Source organism: Eurosta solidaginis, chromosome 4, assembly GCF_040869045.1.
Source record: "Eurosta solidaginis isolate ZX-2024a chromosome 4, ASM4086904v1, whole genome shotgun sequence".
Lineage (NCBI taxonomy): Eukaryota > Metazoa > Arthropoda > Insecta > Diptera > Tephritidae > Eurosta > Eurosta solidaginis.
This window is the reverse complement of record NC_090322.1, coordinates 8,271,125-8,297,048: the sequence shown is the minus strand read 5'-3', so window position 1 is coordinate 8,297,048 and position 25,924 is coordinate 8,271,125. Positions and strand designations below refer to the sequence as shown.

At 34.1% G+C, this 25,924-nt stretch overlaps 2 protein-coding genes and 1 long non-coding RNA gene across 3 annotated transcripts; 1 reads left to right on the top strand and 2 right to left on the bottom strand.

Annotated features, from left to right (window-relative positions):
* Window positions 1-5,240: 5,240 nt before the first annotated feature.
* On the bottom strand, window positions 5,241-6,871 carry LOC137247600 (uncharacterized). Its single transcript, XR_010951869.1, has 3 exons — window positions 6,290-6,871; window positions 6,128-6,193; window positions 5,241-6,045 (listed from the first exon to the last, which is right to left on the bottom strand). It is a non-coding gene; the product is annotated as an uncharacterized lncRNA (long non-coding RNA).
* A 1,884-nt stretch (window positions 6,872-8,755) lies between these two features.
* On the top strand, window positions 8,756-18,784 carry su(w[a]) (suppressor of white-apricot). Its single transcript, XM_067779941.1, has 7 exons — window positions 8,756-9,240; window positions 11,579-11,751; window positions 12,851-13,053; window positions 13,583-14,555; window positions 14,621-15,058; window positions 15,634-15,765; window positions 17,278-18,784. The coding sequence occupies exons 1-7, from the start codon at window positions 8,930-8,932 to the stop codon at window positions 18,441-18,443; spliced, it is 3,396 nt and encodes a 1,131-aa protein (XP_067636042.1). The 5' UTR covers window positions 8,756-8,929; the 3' UTR covers window positions 18,444-18,784.
* Window positions 18,785-20,775: 1,991 nt separating this feature from the next.
* Miox (Myo-inositol oxygenase) lies at window positions 20,776-24,252 on the bottom strand. The gene is made up of 4 exons (XM_067779943.1): window positions 24,070-24,252; window positions 22,721-22,892; window positions 21,720-22,296; window positions 20,776-21,614 (listed from the first exon to the last, which is right to left on the bottom strand). The coding sequence occupies exons 1-4, from the start codon at window positions 24,088-24,090 to the stop codon at window positions 21,506-21,508; spliced, it is 879 nt and encodes a 292-aa protein (XP_067636044.1). The 5' UTR covers window positions 24,091-24,252; the 3' UTR covers window positions 20,776-21,505.
* Between the last annotated feature and the right edge of the window lie 1,672 nt (window positions 24,253-25,924).

Here is a 25,924-nt window from a genome sequence, read left to right as displayed (position 1 = left end):
ATCATAACAATGGCGATATGAAACGTATGTGGAAGTGTCTAAAAGACCTCGTCGAGCTTAATGATGTTAAAAAACATATCACTAAAATTGTAATTAACGGTGAATGCCTGGAAAATGAATATGATTTAGCTAATGCCCTAAATAACTTTTTTATACAAAGTATTGTTGAAATTAATGATAGCATCGAAGAAATTGTAAATGGGGATGAAATAAGCGCAAATCATAGTAATCCATTTGAAACATTTAAATTTACTGACATTGTAGTGGACGATATTATTATTATCACAAAATCACTTAAAAACAAATATGGCGGCGATAAGCTATTATCGGAGGGTGTCGTTAAAGATGCCATGACATATACTGCTAATTTCTACAAAGACATAATTAACGAATCCTTAAACAGCGGTATTGTACCTAGTTACTGGAAAATTTCAACAATAATACCTGTTGAAAAAGTAAAAAATACAATGAAACCCGAGGAACTACGTCCAATTAACACGTTACCTACAGATGAAAAAATTATGGAGACAGTGGTGAAGGATCAACTTGTGGCATACTTAGAGAAGCACAATGTGATTATCCCAGAACAATCGGGATTCAGGAAGAGCCATTCTTGTGAAACAGCGTTGAATATGGTAATTGCAGATTGGAAAGAAGACATGGCGGACAAAAAATTTACGGTGTCTGTCTTCTTGGATTTAAAACGGGCTTTTGAAACTGTCGATAGATCTGAGCTATTGGACGTTATGTTTAAAATTGGTATAAGAGGAAAGGCTTTGGAATGGTTCCGGAGTTATTTGGGTGACAGAAAACAGAGAACGATAATTGGAAAGGAGGTTTCATCAGTGGTGGATGTTAACATTGGTTTACCACAAGGCTCGGTCTTGGCGCCAATATTGTTTACATTGTATATCAATGATATCAAAAGGTGCTTAAAATATTGTAAAATACGTCTATTTGCGGATGATGCATTGCTTATCATAAGTGAAAAATATGCAGAATGTGCCATGCTGAAAGTACAAGAAGACCTGGACTCGCTATACAAATGGTTATGCCTTAGAAAACTGAAATTAAATGTCGAAAAAACTAAGTTCATGATATTTTGTAAAAACACTAATATCATAAGTAACAATAGTTTAAATAATATTACGCTGAAGGTAAAAAACATGGAAATCCAAAGAGTAGACAAAATTAAGTATTTAGGAGTTTTGATTGATGATAATCTAAATTTTGGAGATCATGTAACTTATCTGGAAAAGAAAATTGCACAGAAAATAGGCTTCATGTATAGAACATGTAAACATATCAGTCAAAGTAATAAAATATTGGTATATCGTTCAATTATTGAACCACACTTTATTTATTGTCCTACTATTCTGCTATTAAGTAATGATATATATATTAAGAAACTTCAAATACAGCAAAACAAGGCAATGCGATTTATTTTAAAATGTCCTCCAAGAACTCCAAAAATTGTAATGCTCAATAGATTAAACTGGCTTAGTATTAAACAGTCAGTTAGTTATTTCACATTGAAATTTATACACCAACTTAGGTTAGGAATGTTACCGAATTACCTGAGTAGTAAAATACATTATAATCATGAAATCCACAATTATGGAACAAGAAATTGCAATAATATAAGACTGACTAGAATAAGAACTGAGTTCGCCAAAAGGTCTCTTGAATATTTAGGGTATAAAATGTATAATGAGTTACCTTCTGATTTGAAAGACTGTGAAAATATTAGTAAGCTCAAAGAAAAATTGTTTTTATATTGTACGTCACTAAATGTGACATGAGTATTTATGTTAAACTCTTATTTTAACCTAAACTAGGTCTTAAAGACCGTAATAATAAATAAATAAATAAATAATAAAATAATACTATGTACAAACACACACCAAATTGGCAATTTATACCATTTGGGCATTTTATTACGCAATTTATTATATAATAAATTGTAATAATAAATTGCCAATTTAATCAAAATTGAGTAATAAATTGTTTCAAACTGCAAATGCAACTTTGTAAAGTGTGTTTATTGAGTAGATTTAAACGTCAGTTACGCACAGCTCAACTATATGGTTGGCTCAACTCATCAGCTGATTTTATTTTTTTCATTTCACTGTCGTAGGGTTTGTCAAAAGAAGATGGCAAACTCAAAATGAAACCAAAACATTCAACACATTTTCTTGCAACCCACAAAAATTTAAAGTTTTATGTTTTCATTCCATTCCATTCGCCTAATACCAACACGCACATTTTGACAGTCTGAACCAGGCATGCTTAACCACCGATATCATTTCGTTACGATAATTAACGTTAATAAACGAAACAAAGTCATTTCGTTTCGTTTATTAACGTTAAGAACGTCAAATTAATAAAATGATTTTGTTTCGTTTTCTGCCATATCAAAACGAAATCAAATCGTTTATCTTGATTATTAATTTCAAACTATGCTGGCAAAGCTGATTGATGGCGGAGTCATTAAAGGTGAAAGCTTTAGCCAAGCTGATTGCAATTTATTTTTGACATTACCACGAACGAATTACACAAACAAATTACATGGAGTTTGTATGTGTATGTCCACTCGCTGTTACCACCTTACGGCTTCACCATGGCTATAGCATTGCCAGCACAATTCAAACATAAAGTATCAAGTTTTTGTTAACGTTTTTAACGTTAACGAAAGCTTTTCGTTTCGGTTAAAAACGAGATACAATTTATCTTGATAATTTCTTATCGGTAATATTTCGAAGTGTTTCAACGGAAACGGTGGAAATTTATTGATAAACGATTAGCTTAACGTTAAGGTGCATCCCTGGTCTGAACAAAGGTATGTTGTTGCTGTAGAGATGAGTCAACCTGCTATCAAATTACTGTTGTGTAAGCTAAATTGAGTTGTATGAACACCACTCAATTTAAATCGAAATTGCCTCAATTTATTTTTCTGTTCGAACATATTATAATAATGCCCTGATTTTCAGGTCGAGTTTTTAAACTTAAAGGACCAATTAATAGTGAGAACCATATAACCATAGCCAGATAAAACAGCTGATCGAACCTACCTAATGGAAATTAATGTAATCGATTAATGGTGCCATACTATAACGCTAACGCCATAACCATACCATAGCCAACCAATTGGTTTTTGGTTTCTCGCCATATCCATAACCTACAAATATTTGAGTTGGTGGATTTAATAACTTTTTGTAGATTTTATTCGTTTTTTTGGATACGTTATGACTAAGAGACTTATTTTTTGTGGAATATGTTTGTAATTTTTTGTGTTTTCATTTTTATGAAATTTTCACGATTTTTAGGTTAAGGCACCATTAATCGACACATTGGAGATGGTTATGGATATGGGTATGGTTACGACTATGGCGTTAGGGTTAAGGAAGTTTAATAAGTCCTTAAGGAACTTTAATTAGCCCTTAAGTTAGAGTTGACTAGAGTTTAACCTTGCCACTTTGTTCGATAACATACAATTTTGCTGCTCATATCAGCTTAAGCGGCCGAAGTGGTAGGGTTAAACACGAGTCAACTTTAACTGCAGTTTAAAATCCTGCTGAACTTCTTGAATATATAAATGGCAATTCTATACGGTAGCATGACACTGTTAATACGCGTCCAAAAATATCGAGAGAGGTGTCAAAAGACGCGTATTGACCTCGACAACAATAATCGGAAGGGAGAAAAGTTAGAGATTTTCATGTGTTGTGGTACCCACAAAAAAAATTGTGACCATAAGTGTTTTGCGCATAGATGAATGGATTTGCAACTCTTTGTTTCGAGAGAGCGCTGTCAAAATGCACATTTTTTATAACATTTATCAATGATGCCACTCCAAACAAAAATTAATAGATCTGAAAATGGGGATTTTTGACATACATTTCGGCGATTATAGTTTCAATCATTTAATAAAATGATAGTCGTCAAATATTAATTTCTTTGAACTTATTTTACAATAATACGACTAGTTAGAGTTAAATATAAACAAATCTAAGTAAAACTAACCTTTCGATTAAATTAATTAGTCGAATATTGTAACTGCATTTAACTCGCAGTGAAAACCATATATCCTTTTGAAATTTCAGTAAATCGGACCCATGATATAATAATTAACATTATTTAATGGATAGGGCTTATCCTACATGTCTGGCGTTCCAGGTTCTGTGATCAAAATGGACTGGTTGCATCGGGAGTTCATATTTACAAAACCTGTTTTTAGTGATAACTTTTGAATGGTAAATAATATTTACCCTCCGCCTTTGAACTAATAATACTTACACTAAAACAAGTATTTTTATCCTTTTTCCCATAATTTTTGAACGCTATTCTACAGTTATAGGTCAAACTAAAGTTTACCAAAATTTTTGGCACGTTTTTCGTTTTGGCTGGCACATTTTTTGTTCTGACACCCACTTCAGCTGGCGCGAGGGATTTATCTGTGATTGTTGCCAGCAACAACTACAAGATAAATCCCTCGTGAGAGCGAAAATATGAGAGCATAAACAAAAGATTCGTATCAATCTGATCTATGTTTGCGCGTATATAGTGTTGGTCTCCAAGCCCCAGGGTAATGTTTTATAAGCGCGGCCGAAGGCCGCCAATACAGAAAGATGTTATGTGCAAAAATACTATGAATACCACCCCCGTTTAGGAGGGACCCGCGGGACATTTTTCGGTTTTTCGTTAATATCTTTTGAAAGACTTAAATTTGTTATTTTCCGCTTTCGGATTATTAATACCATAGAGGATAGATATAGATACCGATTCTGTTTGGATTTTGTCTAGGGCCTTCTTATACTTGCCTGGATCAAACGGCTGTGTTGGCAGGTGCCAGATAGTGCTTATTGATGTAGGGTTCTTATTATTTTTATTTAACTTTGTATTTTAGTTACTTTGAACTTTGTAATTTTCAATATTGATTTTTAAATTTTCAAGTTTTGATTATTGTGAAAAATGAAAAATAAAATAGACGCATACAATTAGGCGTATTGAAAAATATAGTTTACAGTTTTTATAAATAAAAACGTAGTTTAAATCTCCACAATTGAGACGTTCCCCTACCCTCTTGGAGGCGGGAAAGAACAAGCAATTGTTTGGTAGGGTATCCAGGTTTGTAAGAATTAAGCAAGAACTGTTTATTTTATTTTATTTATTTATCAGTCTACAAATTAAACAATTATACAGGCCAAATATACCGACACTTAAATCTCTATAAACAACATAAGCTGTCAGCAATTTTAAATTAATATTTAAACAAAATTGAATTAAACACTTGACAATTTCAATTAAAAACTTAGAAGTAAGCAAAAGATAAAATGTTGTAAATGTTTTAAAATGTACTCATGAAGGAGCTAGTAAATAAAAATTTATGAAATTGACAATAAAGCAGATTAATAGTTGAGAAAATATATACAGAATAGAATTTATACAGAGTAAATTTGATTGCATACATATAAAAATAATGATCACAACGCAATTTTGCAAACAAGTTTCAAGTAACTGGTACTTCAAATTTGAAACTGGGGGTTGAACAGTATATCACGGTTTAGCGTTCTTTGCTTCATTTCGAATTACAAATTTAATGTAGTTAAAAGTTATTTTTTAATACCAAGAAACGAGTCGCAGACGTCTAAATTTTTACAGTGTTTATTAAAATCACGACATAAACAGTGAAGAGGTTCGTGCATTTCATAATTCGACCTGCATGTAGCTACAAAAATTGATTGAAAATGTCTAGATGGCCTAATAGCAACGTTAAACTTAATTTCACCAAGCAAAAATGGACTATTTATTGACCCTCTTATTAATTTAACAATAAATAAGACACCAAGCATCTCTCTGCGGCTCTGCAATGTGGGCAGCTGTATTAGTTTTAACCGGCCGCAATAGGGGTGGCGATTTTTAGAAGGATCCCATGGTAAGTGTTTCAAAGCGAAAAGCAAAAAATGTTTCTGGGCCGATTCCAGCTTGTCAGAATGAACCTGATAACGCGGATTCCAAATTATTGAAGCATATTCCAAAGTAGGTCTGACCAATGATGTAAAAAGAGTTTTTGTAACGTAAGGGTTATTAAATTCTTTAGACCAACGTTTAACGAAAGCCAAAGTACCTTTATCGCTATTCACGCAAGATTCAATATGAAGTTTAAAATCGAGTTTTGGATCCATTGTAATGCCTAAATCAATAAAATTTGTGACTTGCTTGATTACATAGTCGCCAATAACATAATCATGGGTTTGGAAGGACTTCCTTGTAAAACACATGAACTTACATTTTGTTCAGAATTTTGTTATTTAGCCTCACAGGAACATCCAATGACACTGCCCGCCCAAAGGGGTCAGCAGACGCATAGTTGTAGAATAATATTTTATTCCCCAATTAGAAAAAAATTTGCCATGTTGACAAGAATCTACGAATATCAACATCTCAACACAATTTACTAAAGTACATATGTACATAAGTACATACATACATGCATTTCTTCGTAAGCCATCACAGCATTGCTTCTCGCCCCTGCTACCACAGCACCCTTGCCTAACGATCACATCATCGAATTGAATTTACAAATTTTTGTCAACTGGAGCTGAAAATATTTCGCAACGTTGCCAAATTTCATAGCATTGTCTTCTACTACCACATCCCCTTGTCTAAAAGCTTTGACATCATCAACTTTAAAATATTTTTTCAGCTCGAGCCGACATGCCATGTTGCCAAATTTCCAAATAAACATACCAGTTTTGCTTATTTTCTTCTATTTTTGCTGAAGTTTGTATCAACAATCTCTTCTTCCATTTTTATGATGAATTTATGAATGAAATTGGTGTACTTAATATGAAATCAATCGTAAACACGATTTCGTCCATCGATTCGCGCTACGAATAAATCTATAAATTAGACTGTTTGGAAAAATAGTTAAATATGTGGATTTTTACTTCGAGCAAAACAAAAACAAAACAGATGCTGTCAGTATTAAAGTTCATACAATTTTCTATAGGCATTATTTAACAGTTACCTATACATTGGATTTTACAATTTTTTACTCGAATAACTTTTGAAGGAGTGATCCAACGAAAAAAATTTAGTTAGTTTTTTTTTTCAGAGCATGCAATTTTATATGTAAAAATCATGGATCAACTATAGGGTTGGCTCATTTCTACAGACACAAAATACCTTTCTATGTTAGTGAAATGAAAAAAATAAAATCAGCTAATGAGATGAGCCAACCGTATAATTGAGCCATGTTTCATGTTTTCTATGTATAAATTGGGTAATAGTATAGTAGAGGGGTCGACTCCTAATACGCTATCGAGAGAGGTGTCAAACGACGCGTCTTGACATCAGTATTAATAATCCGATGGCGGGAAATAAAAATTTTAATGCGTTCAAAAGATATTAACGAAAAAACGCCACGTTGATGCACAATTTCTTTTGTGGGTATGAACACAACAACAACCACATGGAAATCGCCAACTTCAACTGCAAATATCTCCGTACAGAGATAACATTTTTCTTTTCCGCCTTCGGAATATTGTTCTCGAGATTAATACGCGTCTTTTGAAACCTCACTCGATATTTTTGGTAGCGTATTAGCAGTCGACCCCTCAACTAGACTATTACCATAAATTGTAATAACTTTCGTTTGGATGGCAACAATTTAACAAAGGATTTACATCTTATGATTTCTATCAAATTAAAAAAATATCAATTTAGTTCATATATATATGAATAACATTGCGGATGCGCATATGTAAAACCTTTTATTGCATCCAATCAATCCCAGCAAAATTTTCAGTCGAATTGGATATTTTTTGAAACGCTCTAATATACGTAATATACCAACACAAAAGTTCAATGGCTGCGATCGGCATGCAATATTCCGAATGTCCTCAGCCGTTCGCTCGTAAATACATACAATCATCACGGTGGTAGCAGGTCAACATACAAAAAAAAAACTCCATATACTTTGTTTCTGTATTTCGACAGACTAATGTCAAAGTCGTACTCCGCCGATAGTTGAAGCATCAAATCAAAAGAAAAAGGCACTGATCAGTCGATTTCCAGCCATCACCTGTATGGTTCCGCCGAGCAAAGAATGGATGACTTGTATATATTTATTTACATAAATATTCTTCAACATATTGCTTTTTGCACATTAGATAAACAAATAAAAACACACGATTTTGTTATGGAATATTTATTTAACTAATTTTCATATGCTTATACATATATTTGTGCACATTTAAATTACAATACAAGAAAATCTACAAATCATATGCACTTGCTATTTCATATTTTGACACACCAGCCATATTTATTTTTCATTTGCCATCTTGCTTTCAATTTGGTTTCTGTTTTCATTTTCCTACACATGTGCTTGAAAATTTTAGTGTTTTCGTCTTAATAATTATGAAATTAATTTCGATACAATTCAGTTTCTATTATCACAATATTTGCTAAACATCGCGCTTAATTTGTTTTTTGTTCGCTGCCTTTTTTTGACATTTCTTCGAATATACCTATTTCAAGGTGGTGGATACGAAGGCAGATAGCAAAACGGACTGCGAAAACCCAATCGAGATCTCTCAGAACCGCGATGGGTTTCACAAACTGTTCCCAACTCTACAGTGCGCCCTCTTGTATATCTATCCTCTTTGATTCCGATATACATTTACTTCGATTTTAATATTGCTACAAGGCGGCAACGCTATTTTTTATTTAATTTTTTTTTAAATACAACCCTGTGAACAGCTGAACTTTGCAAAATTGACGAATACCGTTTCTGAGAGTAGTGATTAAATTTGTGAAAAAAATTATATTTGCAAATTTTTGATAATATAAAACAGTTTCTTCGTTGAAAGCAACTTTACAACAATTTTGGTGTATTAAAGATCATTTGGTGTATGAATAAAATATGTCATACTACAATATACCGCGCCCACCGGTACGTGAGTATGCTGGCAGCAGCGTTGGGGGCATACTACGCAAAAGTGCTAGCAGTAGCAGCACCAGCAGCACCATAACTCCCCATAGTGGCGTATACAGCAATTATACAACCACCACATCATCAACAACAGCCCTTAATGCAGGAGAAGCACGTCAAGTCGATTTGCTTGTCTTTGGTTATGCGTGCAAATTGTTTCGTGACGACGATAAAGCGCGCGATATTGATCAGGGCAAGCATATGATACCATGGATGGGAGACGCAAATCTCAAGATTGACAGGTTAATAATTGTTGCTACTTTATAACATTTGCATATATATTTTATTACGTTATCACTTAATATTTTATACGACTATAATAATATCTACGATTATGCATTAGTGCAGTAGGTATATTAAAGTTTTTACAACCTCCAAGAATCCACAAACCAAAAAGGGTCACAAAAAAAATTCACAAATGAGGAAATGAAGAAGGTTGCCTTACTTATTCGCACTTACATATATAAATTAGCATATTTTGTGCATTTTGTCAATATTATGCAAATTTGCTTCAATCGGAAGCGTTTATATAATTCACGCAAGTACTATCTACATACATGTCCTAAGTTCCAATAGTAGTAATTAACGCGTTGTTGAGTCGTGCTCAGAAGGACGGCCGGTATTAGAAAACTATTCTTGAAATAAAATAATGAAATAAAAATATTAGACTCAAATGTGATTGTAAAAGCATTTACTAAAATTAATATTCTCAAAGCGGAAGAGTGACGTGTATTTATATTTGTATTTTATTAAATTTTCCTAGCACAACAATTTGGCAAAATTTTTTATAGTGCTAGTTACAGCAGTGACAGAACAAAAGCGAAAATTCAAAAATACATATTTCAATAACGTAGATAATTTGTAAACTAAGACCTAATGGTTACATTATAAATTTAAAATACAAATTTTATACATATGCAAATGTGTTTGTAAAAGCATTTACTAAAATTTATATTCTCAAAGCGGAAGTCTGACGTGTAGCTTAGATACATTTCGGTATAAGCAAACGATAAGGGCTGTCAAAAGAAGGAGCCCAACTTCCAACAAATTCATACAAACTTTACTGCTTTTACAGAATATCTATTCCATATAGTTTGAGTTTAAAATTTTTTTTAAGGAGAGTATACTTCTGTCTATCCTTTAAAAATCAAACACACCGATTTCAGAAATAGAATTCTAGAAACTGTAGGATTATATACCAAGAATATTAAAACTATCAATAATAACTTCCGATTAGCTTTAATGAAACAACAGCGGTATTGGCATTTGGTTCGTATTTTTTTGTCGGTAGTTTTTTATGTGTATTAAATCAATCAACATATCGAATTTACAAAAATTAAAAAACTCAATAATAAAATCTATCTAATTAAAGCAAAAAAAAAAATGAAAATAGAAAATTTTACGTTTCTAATGTGAAAATTGCGTATAATTTTTTTGTTTTGTGCTTCTTTTTCTGGCTTTTTGTTTCTTTTTATTTATTTTGTTCTTATTTATAAATTTTGTTTTTTGAGTGTTTTTATTTTTATTAATGAAATGCAATTTTTTTAAGTTCATAAGAATAAAACAGCGTTAAAACCTAAATTGACAAAAAATAAATAAATAAAAAACAATAAAAGTAAAACAAATATAATGTAAAAAAGTTAAAAACTTGAATTTTAGTTAAAAAGACTAATTCTAAAAACTTAATCCGATAAAAGTAAGAAACAAAAATTTTTTTATACATTTTCTTGCTATTTTTTAAAATATTTAAAAATATGTATATTTAAATTCACTTCGACAAAGATGGTAAAATTTATTACAGAAAAAAATAAAACAAAAAAATACAACAAATTAACTCCTTTCTCATTTTAAATGTTGAAAAATCCAAATACAAACATATAAAAAATACAAGGGGACCAAAGTTTTCTAAGTTTATCATAGCCAAGAAAGATAAGCAGTTCCAATGCAAAGCTCAAGTTTTTTCTACAATACTGGGCCCGTATCGTGTTCTACGATCCGTGATGGATTTTTAGACCCAAATAGCTCTGTTGTTGTTGGCACTTCCCGAAGGTATTGGGCAGTGTTATATACGAAAATTGTCGAATATTAATAATTATTAAATTATGTTTATGTTGTCAACCCTTGTAAAGGCTTCATAACGCGCTCAAAATGAAATAATGGTGTTACATTATTTTAAAACTTAATTTCTAATAATCACTTGATTGCAAGTATCATTTTTTAGCCAAAGCAATGGTATGTATAAAAAGTTTGTACTATGATTCAACCACGTCTATGCTTTTGTATGAGTACTTTCAAATATTTAGGCGAATGTATTACATTATCAATACTCAGTTGACAACAACTGCTGCTGTGTAAATGATTTCGCTGTGATGTTTGAAGCTCATACGTTAACTATATCTCTTCCAACATATTCTAATTATGATTTTTTCATTCAAATAATTTTGTTTATACTTTGTTTTTAATTTTAAATTATCTTTCTTTTTTCATTCACCGAACGCTACTTCCTTGCGCACATAAATAACAAAAAAATACCTGCAAACTCGAACACCTATATTTGCATCATACACCCCGCCTGTACAGATACGACGTACGTGGCGCTTTACCTGAATTGGCGCCACATGAACCACCACCAGGCGGTTATGGCAATCGTCTAGATTATCTCAGCGCCGAGGAGCAACGCGCCGAACAATTGTGCGAGGAAGAGCGTTATTTATATTTGTACAACAACGAAGAGGATCATATATTGCAACAAGGTAAGCAAAAGTGACAGTATTTTAAATTGCAATGGGTCACTGACCCTTAAACCTATTCAGTTAATATGAGAGAGAGAAAGTTGTTGTGCCATTTGTTGGTATTTTTATTATTTATGACTGTAATTCTATATGTACATACAAGTGTATGTATATGTAAAGGCTGAAAAACGGGCAAATGCGAAAATCAAACAAAAAAAATCGAAAGAACATTAAAAAATGCACCTTAAGCTATAGCAAAAATAGTATTTTAACTCATATAACCCCTTAGACTTTAACACACTAAATTTAAGAATTGTGTAAAGAATGGTTTAAGAAATTCAAATGTGCAATAAAACGTAAGTAGCTTTTAAAACTTTAAAATTATATTGAAACGCGTTTAATAATATTTTGATGACAACGTGGGAAGCGTTCCAGCCATAAAAGTCGAGCTTGATTTGCGTTGCCGGCGCGCCAGCAAACGGTTTGAAGGTGTACACAGGTAAATATATAAATTTTTTTATACCAAACTAATATTCCATTGCAGATGCCAATACGTTGGAGCGCTAAGAAAAAAATCAAAACAAATAAATTTAGCAGCCGCATCATTAGCACCAACATTCCTGCCTTTAATCGGACAACACCGGCATTTTGCTGAACCAATTTCCCAACTTCATATAAAAATTTCATTAAATGGAAAATCTGTTACAATTTGATTAAAATGGTTTTATATATATTTTTTTTAATTCACGCCAAAAGCAAAGTATGCAAAATATTTATAATTGTGTAAAGCGGTTTTTTTATGTTGAGCATGAAATTCAAGTAAAAAAACAAAAACAAAATCAAACAGGTTATGTTCCCCAAAAAATAATTTACAAAAAAAAAAGAATTATAAAAGCAGCAACGCATAGTTTTTCTTCACTGTATTAATGCGTAGGCGTAGTTGCTTCCCATTCATTGCTGTTTGAAAACTCATTTTGATTTCTCTTTCTCTGCCATTTTGGTTTTATTTGGTTGAAACATAAAAACAACATATGCTGCACCCAAAAACCTCGTCCCCACAAACTCTAATGCCATCACCGTCAACCGCTCAACAAAAAAAAAAAACAATACCAATAAATAGAAGAGGATTTGAAACGCCTCAAACAGGATGTTGAAGGTGGTAATTATGCACAAGTGGATTTTCAATATGGCAGTGATGGCAGCGCCGGTGTGTTACAACATGGACCAAGTCGTGATGATCTAAACCAATCGCCAAGCGGTGAAGATACCGAGCAAGCTTTTAGTTTGCCCAAAGGCTTTGAAGTACCTATAAGTATACAATTGGTGAGAGTCGACCATACATAAGGAATTTGCGAAATGATTCTAATACAAAATGAAAGACTTGAGGCCATACCAATTATCTGCTAATACGTTCGGTCCAAAAGCAATAAAAAAGGAATTCGCTTAGGTATGGAATGGATAAAAAACTCTCTGTTTGGTTTCCGAATAAAAAGCTAAGCAAAGAAAGTTCATAAAAAGGTGTTGCATACTTTAAGGCGCATATTTGCTTCTTTGATAACGTTTGCTTTCACAAGTTTTGCATATTTTAAGGGGCATATTTGCTTCGATAACGTATGCTTTCACTAGCTTTGCATAATAATTACTTTTAAGAAAAGTAAAATTTCCCGGCAAACAATTCTCTGAAATATATTTAAATTGCCTAGCGATGTCTAAAAATTAAATTTAATCAGACATTGTTGTAAAATTACTCCTAAAGTCTATCATACTGAGTTGGAATCATTTCGTCCACATTAATGCTACGACACTGCTCTATATTTTTCTCTTTATAATAATATTTTATGTTCTTCCGCAGCCTGAAACAATGAAACAACACGCTATTATCGAAAAGACTGCACGTTTTATTGCCTCCCAAGGCATGCAAATGGAAATTCTATTGAAAGCCAAACAATCGAATAATATACAATTTGAATTTCTTGCTATAAATGGCGTACTCAATCCATACTATAAATATATTTTAAATGCTATCAAAAATGACACTTATCCTGCGCAGAGTGCAATGTTATCTCCACAGTCGCATAACGAACCATCAATAGATTTAGCGGTTGGCGCAAGCTCATCTGTCAAACCCATAATAACCGTGCCCACCATTAAATATAAACCATCAGCTAATTGCGCTTATACACAATTAATCAGTAAAATAAAAGGTGTGCCATTACCCGCTGTCATTGATGGCGAATTGGCTAATATGCCAACATCGGATTCACCAACACCCACAACAGCTGTTGCCGCTGCTGCCAATTTTACGCCTGTGCTATTACAATACAACAAAAATACATATGTTTCAGCGGACGCTGAAGAAGGCGCAAACTCAAATTCGAATTCACAAGTGAATGGTAATGTGCGCACAGAGGTTGAGTTGTTGAGTAAATCTAGCGCCTTAACATTAGCGCAAGATTATGCTTCTGACACAGAATCGGAAGTGGAGGATAATAATGAAGAGCCGGTACGCATGAAGACGCCACCACCGCCAAAATTTGAACCAATACTCAGTTTCCCTGTGCCAACAGAAACGCTTAAAAATATAATTGATAAGACTGCAAGCTATGTAATTAAGAATGGTCGTCAATTTGAGGAGACGCTGCGCTCAAAAAGTGTTGATCGTTTCACATTTTTGCTCTATGATAATGAGCACTATCCCTATTACTTGTATAAGGTAACCGGTGATCCGGATGCAGCCTCAAAAGAGCAGAAGCAACGTAAAGCGGCTGCAGTGGCGGCAGCCCTTATGAGTAAGAAAAAATTGCTGGCGGCCGAAAAATCAATTTGTAAGTATGATTGTATATTTATATAAAAGTATATTTTTTAATAAAATTGTTAAATCTTCTTTAAGCACCCGTTTGCTTTTCCATCAAATCAAAAGAAGATTCTGCTGCAACAATGCTACAACCTGGTTTACCACGTGAGCCCAGCGATGATGATGATGAGAGCACTGCGAAAGCTGCTCCCTCAAATTCTACACAAACGCGTATGGTACCTGAGCATGTGCAGAAAGCTATACAAATGGTGGAAAGTCAATTGATGGCAAGAAATGCACAACTTGCCGCCACAATTAACAGTCGTAATTCGTCGAACGCGTTGTTGCCTGCACCTGCGCTACTTGGCATGGGCGCATCATCCAATCAGCAAACCACTAGTCGTTTTGATAATTATAACAGCAGTTCTGCTGGTAGTTTAACCAAATTACATTTAAAAAATACAAAAGCTGAACTGGAGCGCAATGCTTTGTTTGAGCAGCAACAGCAAAATCGTCAAAAAGAATTGCGAAAGGGTAAGCGTTAACACAAAATATTTATTTCTATATTATCCACTATAAAATGTTTTATTCAGACACCCAAAATAATGGTTTGAATTTCGATTTTCAAAAAAATCAGAAATTTCAATAAAAAAAAAGAAAAAAATTGTATCCAATATATTTTTTAAGTCATCCGAAAGGGCTTCATTCGAACTATAGCTAAGACGAACGATTCGCATCAAAATGATTTCGGCTAGCAATGTTATTCTCAATCATTTTCGTTCGGCCTTTACGTTTCTTACTTTATGTCAAAAAGGAATGCGAAAACAAGTGTCAAAGGATATATAAGATTGTTTATCATAGTGCAAATACACTAGCGATTCGTCTCTGAGGCGAAACGAACATTCGTTTTGTTATAGAGAACGAGGCCCTAAATCTTCACTTTGTTTGTCTTAATATATTAATTACGGATACTAAATTTCGTTTTTAAGTTTCAAAAATATTTTGTTTTTCGATTTATGTTACATATAAAAGTCTTTGAAAATAATTATATTTCGAGTTGGAATGTGACTTGTGGTATGCTGTTACCTTTATTTTCTTCTTTTGTACAGCTGAGGAAAAAGTGAAAGACAAGTTGGCGAAAATTGCACGAGAAAAGTTGGGTGCTGCTCCCGTAGCGAAAGAGAAACAATTGCAGTTAGAGCGTAAACGCAAAGCGATGGCTTTCCTTACTCAAATCAAAGGTAAATGTACTAAAGACGTGGTTTGCAATCACAAATCGAAATTTGAAATTCTTGATAGGAACCAGAAGCTTTCGCAATCGTGTATATCTATTTTCCTCTGATCTTAATTTTACATTACATATTCCCTCGATAATTTCGACTATTTACGTTGCTCGTGTCCCCGTGCGTCATCATCTTATAAAAAGTGCCCGTTCATCATTCTTATCTATGTGGACCAATGCGTATTGCATCTCACGGTCAGTCATTATACTTCGATACATACATTGATGATTTTTCTAGATATATATCGATATATTTTGTGAAACGTAAGTCGGAAGTTCTGGATACATTTAAAGATTTCAAGCGAAAAGTAGAATTGGAAACGGGACAAAGAATTAAAACACTGCGTAGTGACAATGGAAAAGAATATTTCAATAAAGAATTTGACAATTTTCTACGTGAAAATAGAATCAAAAAAGAGAGATAATGATCAGATCGGTAGCGTTGTTGTTTCCAATAGGTGGGACTCCTCCAATTTCTCCTCAAGAAGAAACTGTAGGGCGACAGGGTGCAAAGCAAGGACGCAATTTAAGTTTACACGGACGGTTTCAAAATGGAGTGCGGTATGGGAGCGGTTGTCTTCTGTGAACATCTTAAGAGGACGCTGCCAGTCCGCCTACCCAATTTATCTAGTATCTTCCAAGCGGAAGTTCTGAGTATAGAAAGGGCGGATACGTTCTTGTCGGAGGACTCGGTAGGGGGCGCGAAGTGTGCATTCACTCGTCCAAGGCCGTCAGCAGCTGCAAGAGGTCGCTTCAGAGCTCAAGAAGGCAGACGAACTTTCAAGGGCAGGGGCACTGATAGAGGCCGTGTAGGCGGTCGAGATACATCGTCCACTGACATCAATCAAAATATACATAAATAGCATATTCAAAGAGTTATCAGTCTCCAACTTGTACTCCTCGGACACCTGCAAGATAACCAAGCAAACCTGGCCGAATTACGAAAGTAAGAGAACAGAGGACATACAAGAAAAGAAATCAATGTGATATCTGCCACAATCACGGGCCACTGGCCGCTTGGGCAGCAAAAAAACAGTCGCGCACTAACATTGTGAGTTACCAGCTCTAGTTCACATAATGTTTCTAACTATGGGAAGTTTTATACTGCCGGAACTTAAGGAAGTAGTTAAATGCTCTGTAACATATGTACATCAATAGGTTCATTGTCCGCACCGAATGGTTCAAACAGAGTACCGACTAGCAGCAATTGGTCCCATGAGAAATGTACATACATCAAAATGGCGCCCGTGCACGACCTGGCCTCGGATCATTGGTCCGGGCGGTACAGCAACTAAACACCTCTAACGGACTGTTCGGCCATAGGGATATTGATGTTTTCAAAGTTAAAAAAATTTTATAAAAAACTTCACAAACTATAGAAAGTTCCCTTAAGCCCAAAATAGTTTTCAAGAAAATTTTCCTAAAAACTGTTAAATAGCCCATACATTTAATTTTTTGTGTTTACTCCCAGGTTCCCCGTCTGCCAACAACTCAGGAAAAAATTCACCAAACGACCCAGATAAATCGATTGCAAATGCTTCCGATACCGAGGCATCTGTTCATTCTATACCAATAACATCGTATGGTCCTGAGGATGACGGCAATGCAGATGAACAGGAGAAGCAGAGATTGATTGAGATCCCAACAACACATATCGCAGGGGAGACACCTATCGTTAAGCTCAGTAATCCAACGAATATGCCGGATAAGGGTGAGACAAAATCCAAACCTACGCCAACAGTGAACGTCTCCGATGATGACGACGTACAGTTAATCAGCGACATAAACCCCATTTCACGAGCCTCCATTCCCAAACAGCGCAAAGATCGTAAACGTCAGCTACGTTCGCGCACTCGTGATAGCTCCGAGGATGCCAAACCAAAATCAAGTATAAAACATGCACACAAACGAAAGCAGCGGCGGCGTAGCCGTTCAAATAGTGAATCTTCCGAAGACGAAGATGATAGCTGCTCCTCATCAGAATCATCGTCATCATCTTCATCATCAAGCTCAGCATCGACAACCACTTCTTCCTCATCAACAAGCGATGATAGTACAGATTATGAAGCTGACGAACGTTTACGTTCTCGTTCGCGATCGCATCGTAAACATAAATCCAGTACAAAATCTGCAAAAAAGTCTAAAAGACCAAAAACATCTAAATTGAGAAAATTAGAAGTAATAGCAATTCGTAGTGAACCAAAACAGAAACCAACAAAGCGCACTCACGAGGAGGAGTACAAAATATTTAAGGCGGAGCGCAAAGCTCACAAAGAACGTGAGCGCAAACGCGAGCGAGCGCGCAAACACAAAGAACGCGCAATGCAAATAGCATATGAGCGTGAACAGCTTGAACGCAGTAAAAAGCATAGCAGACAACATAACACATCCGCGGAAGATGCATATCAACAACAAAAAAGGTTGCAGCGCGCGCAACATAAGGCTGAGATTCAGTTGTTGGCAGCGGCAGCGAAAAGAGAACAAGAACGTGAACGTCAAAGAGAGCGCGAACATCGTGAACGTCGCAAACAGCGTGACCGTGAGCTTGAGCGTGAGCGCGATCGCTCACATTCACCCACTGACTATTATGCTAAATCCGCCGCACGCAAAGAAAAGAAAAAGAAACGTGAACGCTAATGTAGAGTCAATAGCAAAGCCACACAGCCAACAACTCATACGATTTGGAAGCAAACCTTGAGTGGCGATAATGGATGTGCCTCACGCACGAGATTTTGTCGGATTGACCGACGGGTGCGTGTTTCCGCAGCTGCACGTTTGATAACAGATGCGTACGATGTGTGGGCGCACATGCGGCTTAGTGGGCCAATCACACAAAAGCATTTTAAGTACTTTTCCCTTTTTGTATATATTAGCTGTTTAAGATAAACGTGGCACGTGTCGTATTTCGTTTGTTAATGTAGTTCTTAATGCAGCAGTTTGTATATGAAATAAAGCGAGTTTATTGAAATAAGAAAAAATGTATCTTAGTCACTTCCAAGGCAGGAGGAAATTAAATTTTATCAGCGTTGATTTGTAATAACAATTTTTTTATTTTATTTTTGTTTTATATGTGTTGTATGCTTATCCACGCTGTTTATGTAATTAAAAACGTGATTGATATGGGGCGCTCGTCTTGAAATTAAATAGAAACGTTTTGCCATACTGCATTGAACTAGAATCGCAATTTAATGTTAAGAATGCAAATGATAAATTTATATTTGTAACACCGACTCATGGCTTATCGGTCTTAGACATACATAATTTCATGCGAACTATTACATAAGAAAACAAAACTACTTATGAAATGATTCGCTATTTTCTTGTTGTTTGAGTATGCATTTGATAAGTTAACTTCAAATTCTAGTGATATAAGAAAATTGTGAATAAAGTAAGTAAGAAAACATAAAATTGATCTTACAAATGTTTAGTAAAACTTTAAAACTAAAAGCAAAATGTTTTGAACAGTTCTCTAAATAATAAAAAAATGTATAAGAATTTAAAAAGAGAAAAAAATATTAAAAATATTAAAAGAAAATTAAAAAAATTATAAGCTATACAAAAAAAAAAAAAAAAATTATAAATAATAAAATAACAAAAAAAAAAATAATAATGAACAGGATTAGCCTGGTGTCATTGGGCCACTTGAGGGCAGTGCGCTGCCACAACGTCCAATTATTATTATTAAGAACTTACATTTTTAAATCTGAATTGAAATTTCTAAAATAACATCAAAAAATAAAGTATAATATTATAAAATGTGGAAAAGACATTTTAAAAGCATTGAACAAAATATAATACAAACTTCTTTGATAAAATCGGGACAAAATTTGGGGGGAAAAAAAATGGAACATAAATTCCAAAACACTAAAGAAAAAACTAGAAAAAATATTAAATGAAAAAAAAAAAAATTAACAAGAAATAGAAAAAAATGAAATGGCAAAAAAATTGGAAAAATATTTGAATAATTTAACTACTCACTAAAAATAAACTGGGGAAATTAATTGGTAAATAATATGAAATGACAAAAAATAATTTTAAAAATATACATTAAAACAAAGGATAAAATGAAAAAAAAAATTAATTGGAAAAATAAAAATAAATTTCAGAAATAAAATTGAGGGGTAAATTGAAAAAAAAAAATACAAATAAAAAAATATTCATAGAAATAAAAAAAATTAGAATTCACAGGTAAAAAATTTGATAAAAAATGACAAACGTAATCGAAAATTTTTCATTTTTTTGTATGTATCCAGCGTTAAATGCCTTTCCATGAACTTAATCACAGAACATTATCCCCTCAACTGTTTCAATTTGTTTCCAACAAATGAACTCTACAGAATCTCTGCGATACTGAATGTAATGCCAGACTATGACACGTTGTGAACACGACGAACTAGCAAGTATGCAACAGCAACAACAAATGCTAAGAATATTCAAAGGTGTTCGAAAAGCAAAGGCATTTTACTACGCAGGCGACTAGGAAAAATAATTCCGTCCGATAAGAGATTAGAAAAAAAGAATGTAGTTACTTGTCCACGCTAAACTCAAGAGACGTAATGTATCAGTTTTCAAACAGATAATTTAGAGTTAGGTTAGTTAGTTCCATAACTAGGAATTTAGCAGCTATTTCCGCAAAACAAATGAAAATAATGTTAGTCGGCCAGATTACGCGGAGTTCATTATTACATATTCTGAACGCGTAGGTAGGCGACTTTTTCTGCAACTGTGATTTCAGTTTTTTATGTAACAAGTAGATATGTATAGGCACAGGTTGGAGGTAGGAAACGTCAATTAACGATCCCTATCCTTCCACTGGCAAAACTGCACGAGCTGATATTTCGTGATACTGAGTTTGGCTTAGGCCAAAAAGTTACAACTGAAAGGAGCTCCCCGCGTTCATAACAACGGAGTTCTTAAGTATTTAAACATGCCCTGGATCTTACTGAGTCTGACAAGGAAATACAAAAATGCAATTAAGATTTTTAGATAAAATTTTTTCTAAGCTCAAGTTATTTATAAAACAATCACAGCGTACAAAAATAATTTCACACGTCAATTACAGTTATTCAACAAGTCCTTAGTTTAAGCTTAAGTATTAATAATATCATATTTATATGCTTATATATTAACCTGGGTCGATTTGTATGGACGAAAGTTAGCCGATATCGCGCCATCAATTTTTCGATAGGATTTGGGTTCAGGAAAAAAAGTTCCACTACGCATACCCAAAAAATAATTTTCGAGCCTGCGAAAAAAAATGGCGAAAGGGTAAATTTTTCGACCAAAACACTCCCCAAAACCCCAAAAATATTTTTTTTTTTCAAAAAAACTGGTGTAAAAACGTTGGCGATAACATTTTTTTGAAAAAAAAAAAAATTTTTTTTTGGGTTTTGGGGAGGAGAGGCTCGAAAAATTGACTCTTTCGCCATTTTTTTTCGCAGGCTCGAAAATTATTGTTTTGGGTATGCGTAGTGGAACTTTTTTCCTGAGCCCAAATCCTATCGAAAAGTCGATGGCGCGATATCGGTTAATAAATAGACCCAGTCTATTATATATGTATGTATGTATAAAAATCGTATAAAATATCGCATGCTTCTATATGCATAACCATATGAGGTACACTAGTAAGTAGGTATAGGAATCGAACCGATGATGCCACTTCAAAACTTTGCTCTCAAGCAATTTTCACAGCCACAAGCTCAGAACTCCAACACACCAGGTAAATATTTGTCAATCAATGACTGATAGTACGGCCATAAAGCCTCAATATCGGGCATCTTTTCGCTCTTGGTATAGAGATCGTAGCGGCTAAAGAGAGGGAGAGAGAAAAAACAGATTATGATTTTTTTTTACACAAACTGAAGATTTTCATAAATTAAAAAAAATAAATATAATTTAGTTATATTAACTCACTTGAAAATTAACACCCATTTCTTGATCTCGTCATCACCGGGTGCCTCGAAATGTGCATAATCGCCACCATTATGCCATGGATAGAATGAATGGAAACGTATGATATTGCAAGCCACATGAGGTAGCTTAGTTTTGTTATGCTTCAACACATGAAACATGTACTCGTCGTGTCCCCAAGACAAAAGTAAATTATCAACACCACAATTCGGCTTATACATGCCATATTTAGAATTATATTTGGGATTTTCACCGTCGGGATTGCCCTTGAAACTATCTTCACGATAAACAATGCTATTACCCCATTTACAGCCCACAACAAAAGTATCACCCACAACAGCCCATTGTGGCTCATCATAGAATGCCATCACTTTACCAAGATCATGTATGAGTGCGGTTAAATGTAGCCAATCGTGTTCGGGAAATTCTTCACGTGCGCACTCGGCAGCTTGAAAGGCGTGCACAATATTGGGTAGATCGATATCGGGATCTGATTCATCGACTAAGTCGTTCAGCTTCTCGAGTGCTTCGCGTACGGTGGCTTTGAAAGTGTTGAATTTTAGCCAGCGTTGACGGCGTCCTACAAAGCAATGAGTGAAGAGAGATTAAAATGTAGTTCAATGACTGGTGACTGATAGATCTGAGCTTTTCTAATTTTCTCCTTTTAATATTTTTTAACTACACTTTTTTTTGGTAAATTTTTTTGACTGAATTTTGTTTTCTTAATTTTTTATATATATATTTTTCATGATTATTATTATTCTTTTTTAATTTTGATTATTATTATGAAATTATGCAATATTTAAGGCTTTGGGTCTTTTTACATATGTGTTTTTTATTTTATTTTAATTTATTTTATTTTATTATATTATATTTTATTTTATTTTCTCTTTTTATTTCATTTTATCTACTCTATTTTATTTTATTTAATTTTATTAACTTTTTTTAATTTCTTGTATTTTCATTTCTCTTTTAATTTTATAATTTCTTTATTTTTCTCTTACCTTTCACGAAGTCCACTGTTTGATTGAGATGCATTTCACGATATGTTCTACGCACACGCTCCTTCAATGGATCCTCTGTATCGATTCTGTAATCACGAAATTGCGCTATAGATTTATCAGCGAATGAAGCTTCGGGACGTAAAAGCTCTGAAGGATCGATGAGGTCAACTTGCTACAATAGAAAAAGAATCCGGTAAGTCTTTTACACTTTTTACTGCCTTTTATTATATTTTTTCAAGCTTTATAAATTAAGTTCGAGTTTTGCTGAGAACTGAAAGTTTTCGGGGGGAAAAAGTTGTCCGAGGTTGAGAGTTGACTTTCTGAAGGCGGCATGCTTGAGAGAGAGAGTTCTTCTCGGCCATTGAGGTATTGCCTTGTTTGCAACCACCTGATTTTTCTGCGAAACCTCCGCTTTGAGATAGCAAACCTAAGCTATATCTGTAGAATATTTCATAAGCCGGCTGTGAAGTATGAGCTCATGCAAGTTTTAGTGAAATAAGAAAAGAAAAATTGGTATTGGAAAAGTTACTAAAAAAAATAAAAAAATTAAAATAGACACAATAGCTCCCGAGGAGATAAACGCCGAGCTTCTTTTCCGCTTTGCATCGTGCTAGCTTTTCAATTTTTCCTACAAATTGGCGCGACGGGACTGACATGTTTCATGTCGTCTCCGATCGGCATCGGCAAGCGGATAAACTTTCGCTGAGAAGCTTTTCATGGCTGAAATACGCTCGGAGCGTATGCCAAAACACTGCGAAGTAGCGAACTCGCTTAGAAATTTTGTTTCTAATAGAGAAAACTTTTTTTTAAAGAAGTCCTTGACCATCATAAGTAATTTTTAAGAAATAAATGCAAAGCCCCTTGTGTTTTAGGCTTCTCAGAAGAGCCCGTTTAGATTGTTGACACCCAGAACAAAAATTTGCTAGCTAATCCGTTTAGTTCAATGGGAAAACCACATAACTTCTAAGACAGACTTCAAAACAGATGAGTTAAATGTTTTATCTACGGTATTGCTACACAGCGCCTGTGGAGTGTAAAGCGAAGCAAAAAGTTTATATATATTTTTGTAACATATTGCGCGTCTATCTGTCCAAGTCGTAGTTCTTCTGGGCAAAACGTTCTATGTAAATCCGGTCTTACTGATGCGCCACTTTATAAAAAAAAGGTTCATCAGCCGCACAGGCTGCACAAGCAATAATAACAACGACACGTTTACGTATCTGGGTTAGTACAACGTCAAATTAATTTTTTCTGCTTCAGTTCCGGCTTCGATAAGAAATAATTTTCATTACCAAGTAATCAATGATTTATTTAAGGAAACTTAAACACAAGCAGAATTTGAAATTTACCTTATCCAACAATAAACGCATTTTTAATAAAATTTAAATACACAAAATCACAAAAGTCTTTATCAAAATATTTTCAAATTCTTTTTCAATTAAAATCAAAACAAATATCGCTCCAACACTTTCTACTTGTACGCGCGCGCTTCCTTTATGTACCACACTTAACGAAGATTGAAACACTATTAAGTTTTTAAACACAACTTAGCGAGATCTTTATAGTTACGCGCTAAGGTAAAGTTTGCATTAAAAAATGAGCAAACGATTGCGGCCGACATAAAAAAAAATTGCGCGATAATTTAACGAGAGTACGAACGTGCCGACGAAGCTTAGCTGTTGGCGTTGCACTCGTTGAAAGAGCGCAATTTCATATCAATAAAAAGTATCTATTGCAAAAAATAGCAAAAAAAAAAAAAATGTTAAGAGAAAAACATACCGTTAGCTTAATGTGAAAATGTGCTAAGTCACTTTTTACGAATTTTACAGGAGACGAAAAAAAATGAATAATTTTTGAAATAACCTTTTTTTTCAAAACTATGAATGAGGATAGTTGCAATACTTTTGAGTATAGAAGCTTTGAAAAAAATAAAAATCATGTATGCTAACCCAGCAGCTAATTTATGACTTAGCACAATTTCCGCACTCAAAACAAATTTTCTCTCCTGACTTAGCACTTTTTACTCAATATGTTTCCCCATCACTCCTCCCATTTAATGATTGAAATATAACACTAAAACTATATATTTCAAAATTTTTATTTATTTGTCAAACTATTTCTAACGGTTCTGATCTGGACTCTTTTGCCGAATGGTGCGCAGATAATAATTTATTTTTAAATTCAAACAAATGCTGTGTTGTGTCTTATTCCGTAAAGATAACTGCCACATACTTTATATACAAACTAAATGCTAAATCTCTTAGTCGTTGTCAAGAGAGTAAATACTTGTGTGTAATTTTTGACTACAAACTCTCTTTTTCTAGTCACATTGACTTCGTTGTTTCAAAATTTGTTGCGATGGTTGGGTTCAGTAGACGTAATACCAGTGACTTTAAGGACCCTATGACCTTGAAGGCTCTTCATATATCCTTGGTCAGAAGTGGTCTTGAATATTGCTCAATAATATGGAATCCTTTCTATGAATCTGACTCCTATAAAATTGATAAAGTTAAAAAAATGTATACAAAAATTGCTTTACGTATGCTTCACTGGCCAGACGGCCTCCCCATCATATACCAGCAGGCACAAATTGTTTGGTCTTCAGGCTTTGCATGACAAGAACTTTTATCTCACTCATGCTTGCCTATAATGTAATAAACTTTATCACGAACTGCTCTGATTTATCTAATTTGTTCATTCCATATATTCCACTGCGTGATCTTCGGCATAATAGATTATTTATCGATATAACTCATAAAACGAATTATGCTATGAATGAACCTATAACTAGGACTATACATCTAGCCAACCGATTCAGTAGTGTTATTAATTTTAATAACAGCTTATATATGTTTAAACTTGAATTGTTTTCTATTTTTAACTAGTCTGTAAGAAAGCATGTAGTTATCGAGATGTAAGAATTGAAGTAGATTATGGTCAGCGCAAAGCATTTATCAAACACCAAAGCCATGTCTCAAATGGGTAAATCCAATTTCAAGGGATTGTGTTGCGCAACCCTCTGAATGGGTTGCCAGCGCAATATATAGCTTCTCCAACCCAATTGTCAACCTCACCTACCCGTCGCGAATCCTGTTTCATTGACAGCCGAGGCTCTGGTGACCCCAAGTTCCTCATGGAACTAGGGGGTGGGGAGGGCGGGATGGCCTAGAAGGTTTTATGTGGTCATATAAATCGTTCCAGGGA

What these genes read in the sequence shown, in the direction of transcription:
- Miox (XM_067779943.1), bottom strand. Translation starts at nt 24,090, where the DNA reads ATGCGTTTATTGTTGGATAAG. An exon ending in TGCGTTTATTGTTGGATAAG is followed by an intron (nt 22,893 to 24,069) that starts GTAAATTTCAAA and finishes TTTCTATTGTAG; the next exon opens with CAAGTTGACCTCATCGATCC. An exon ending in AACAGTGGACTTCGTGAAAG is followed by an intron (nt 22,297 to 22,720) that starts GTAAGAGAAAAA and finishes ATTGCTTTGTAG; the next exon opens with GACGCCGTCAACGCTGGCTA.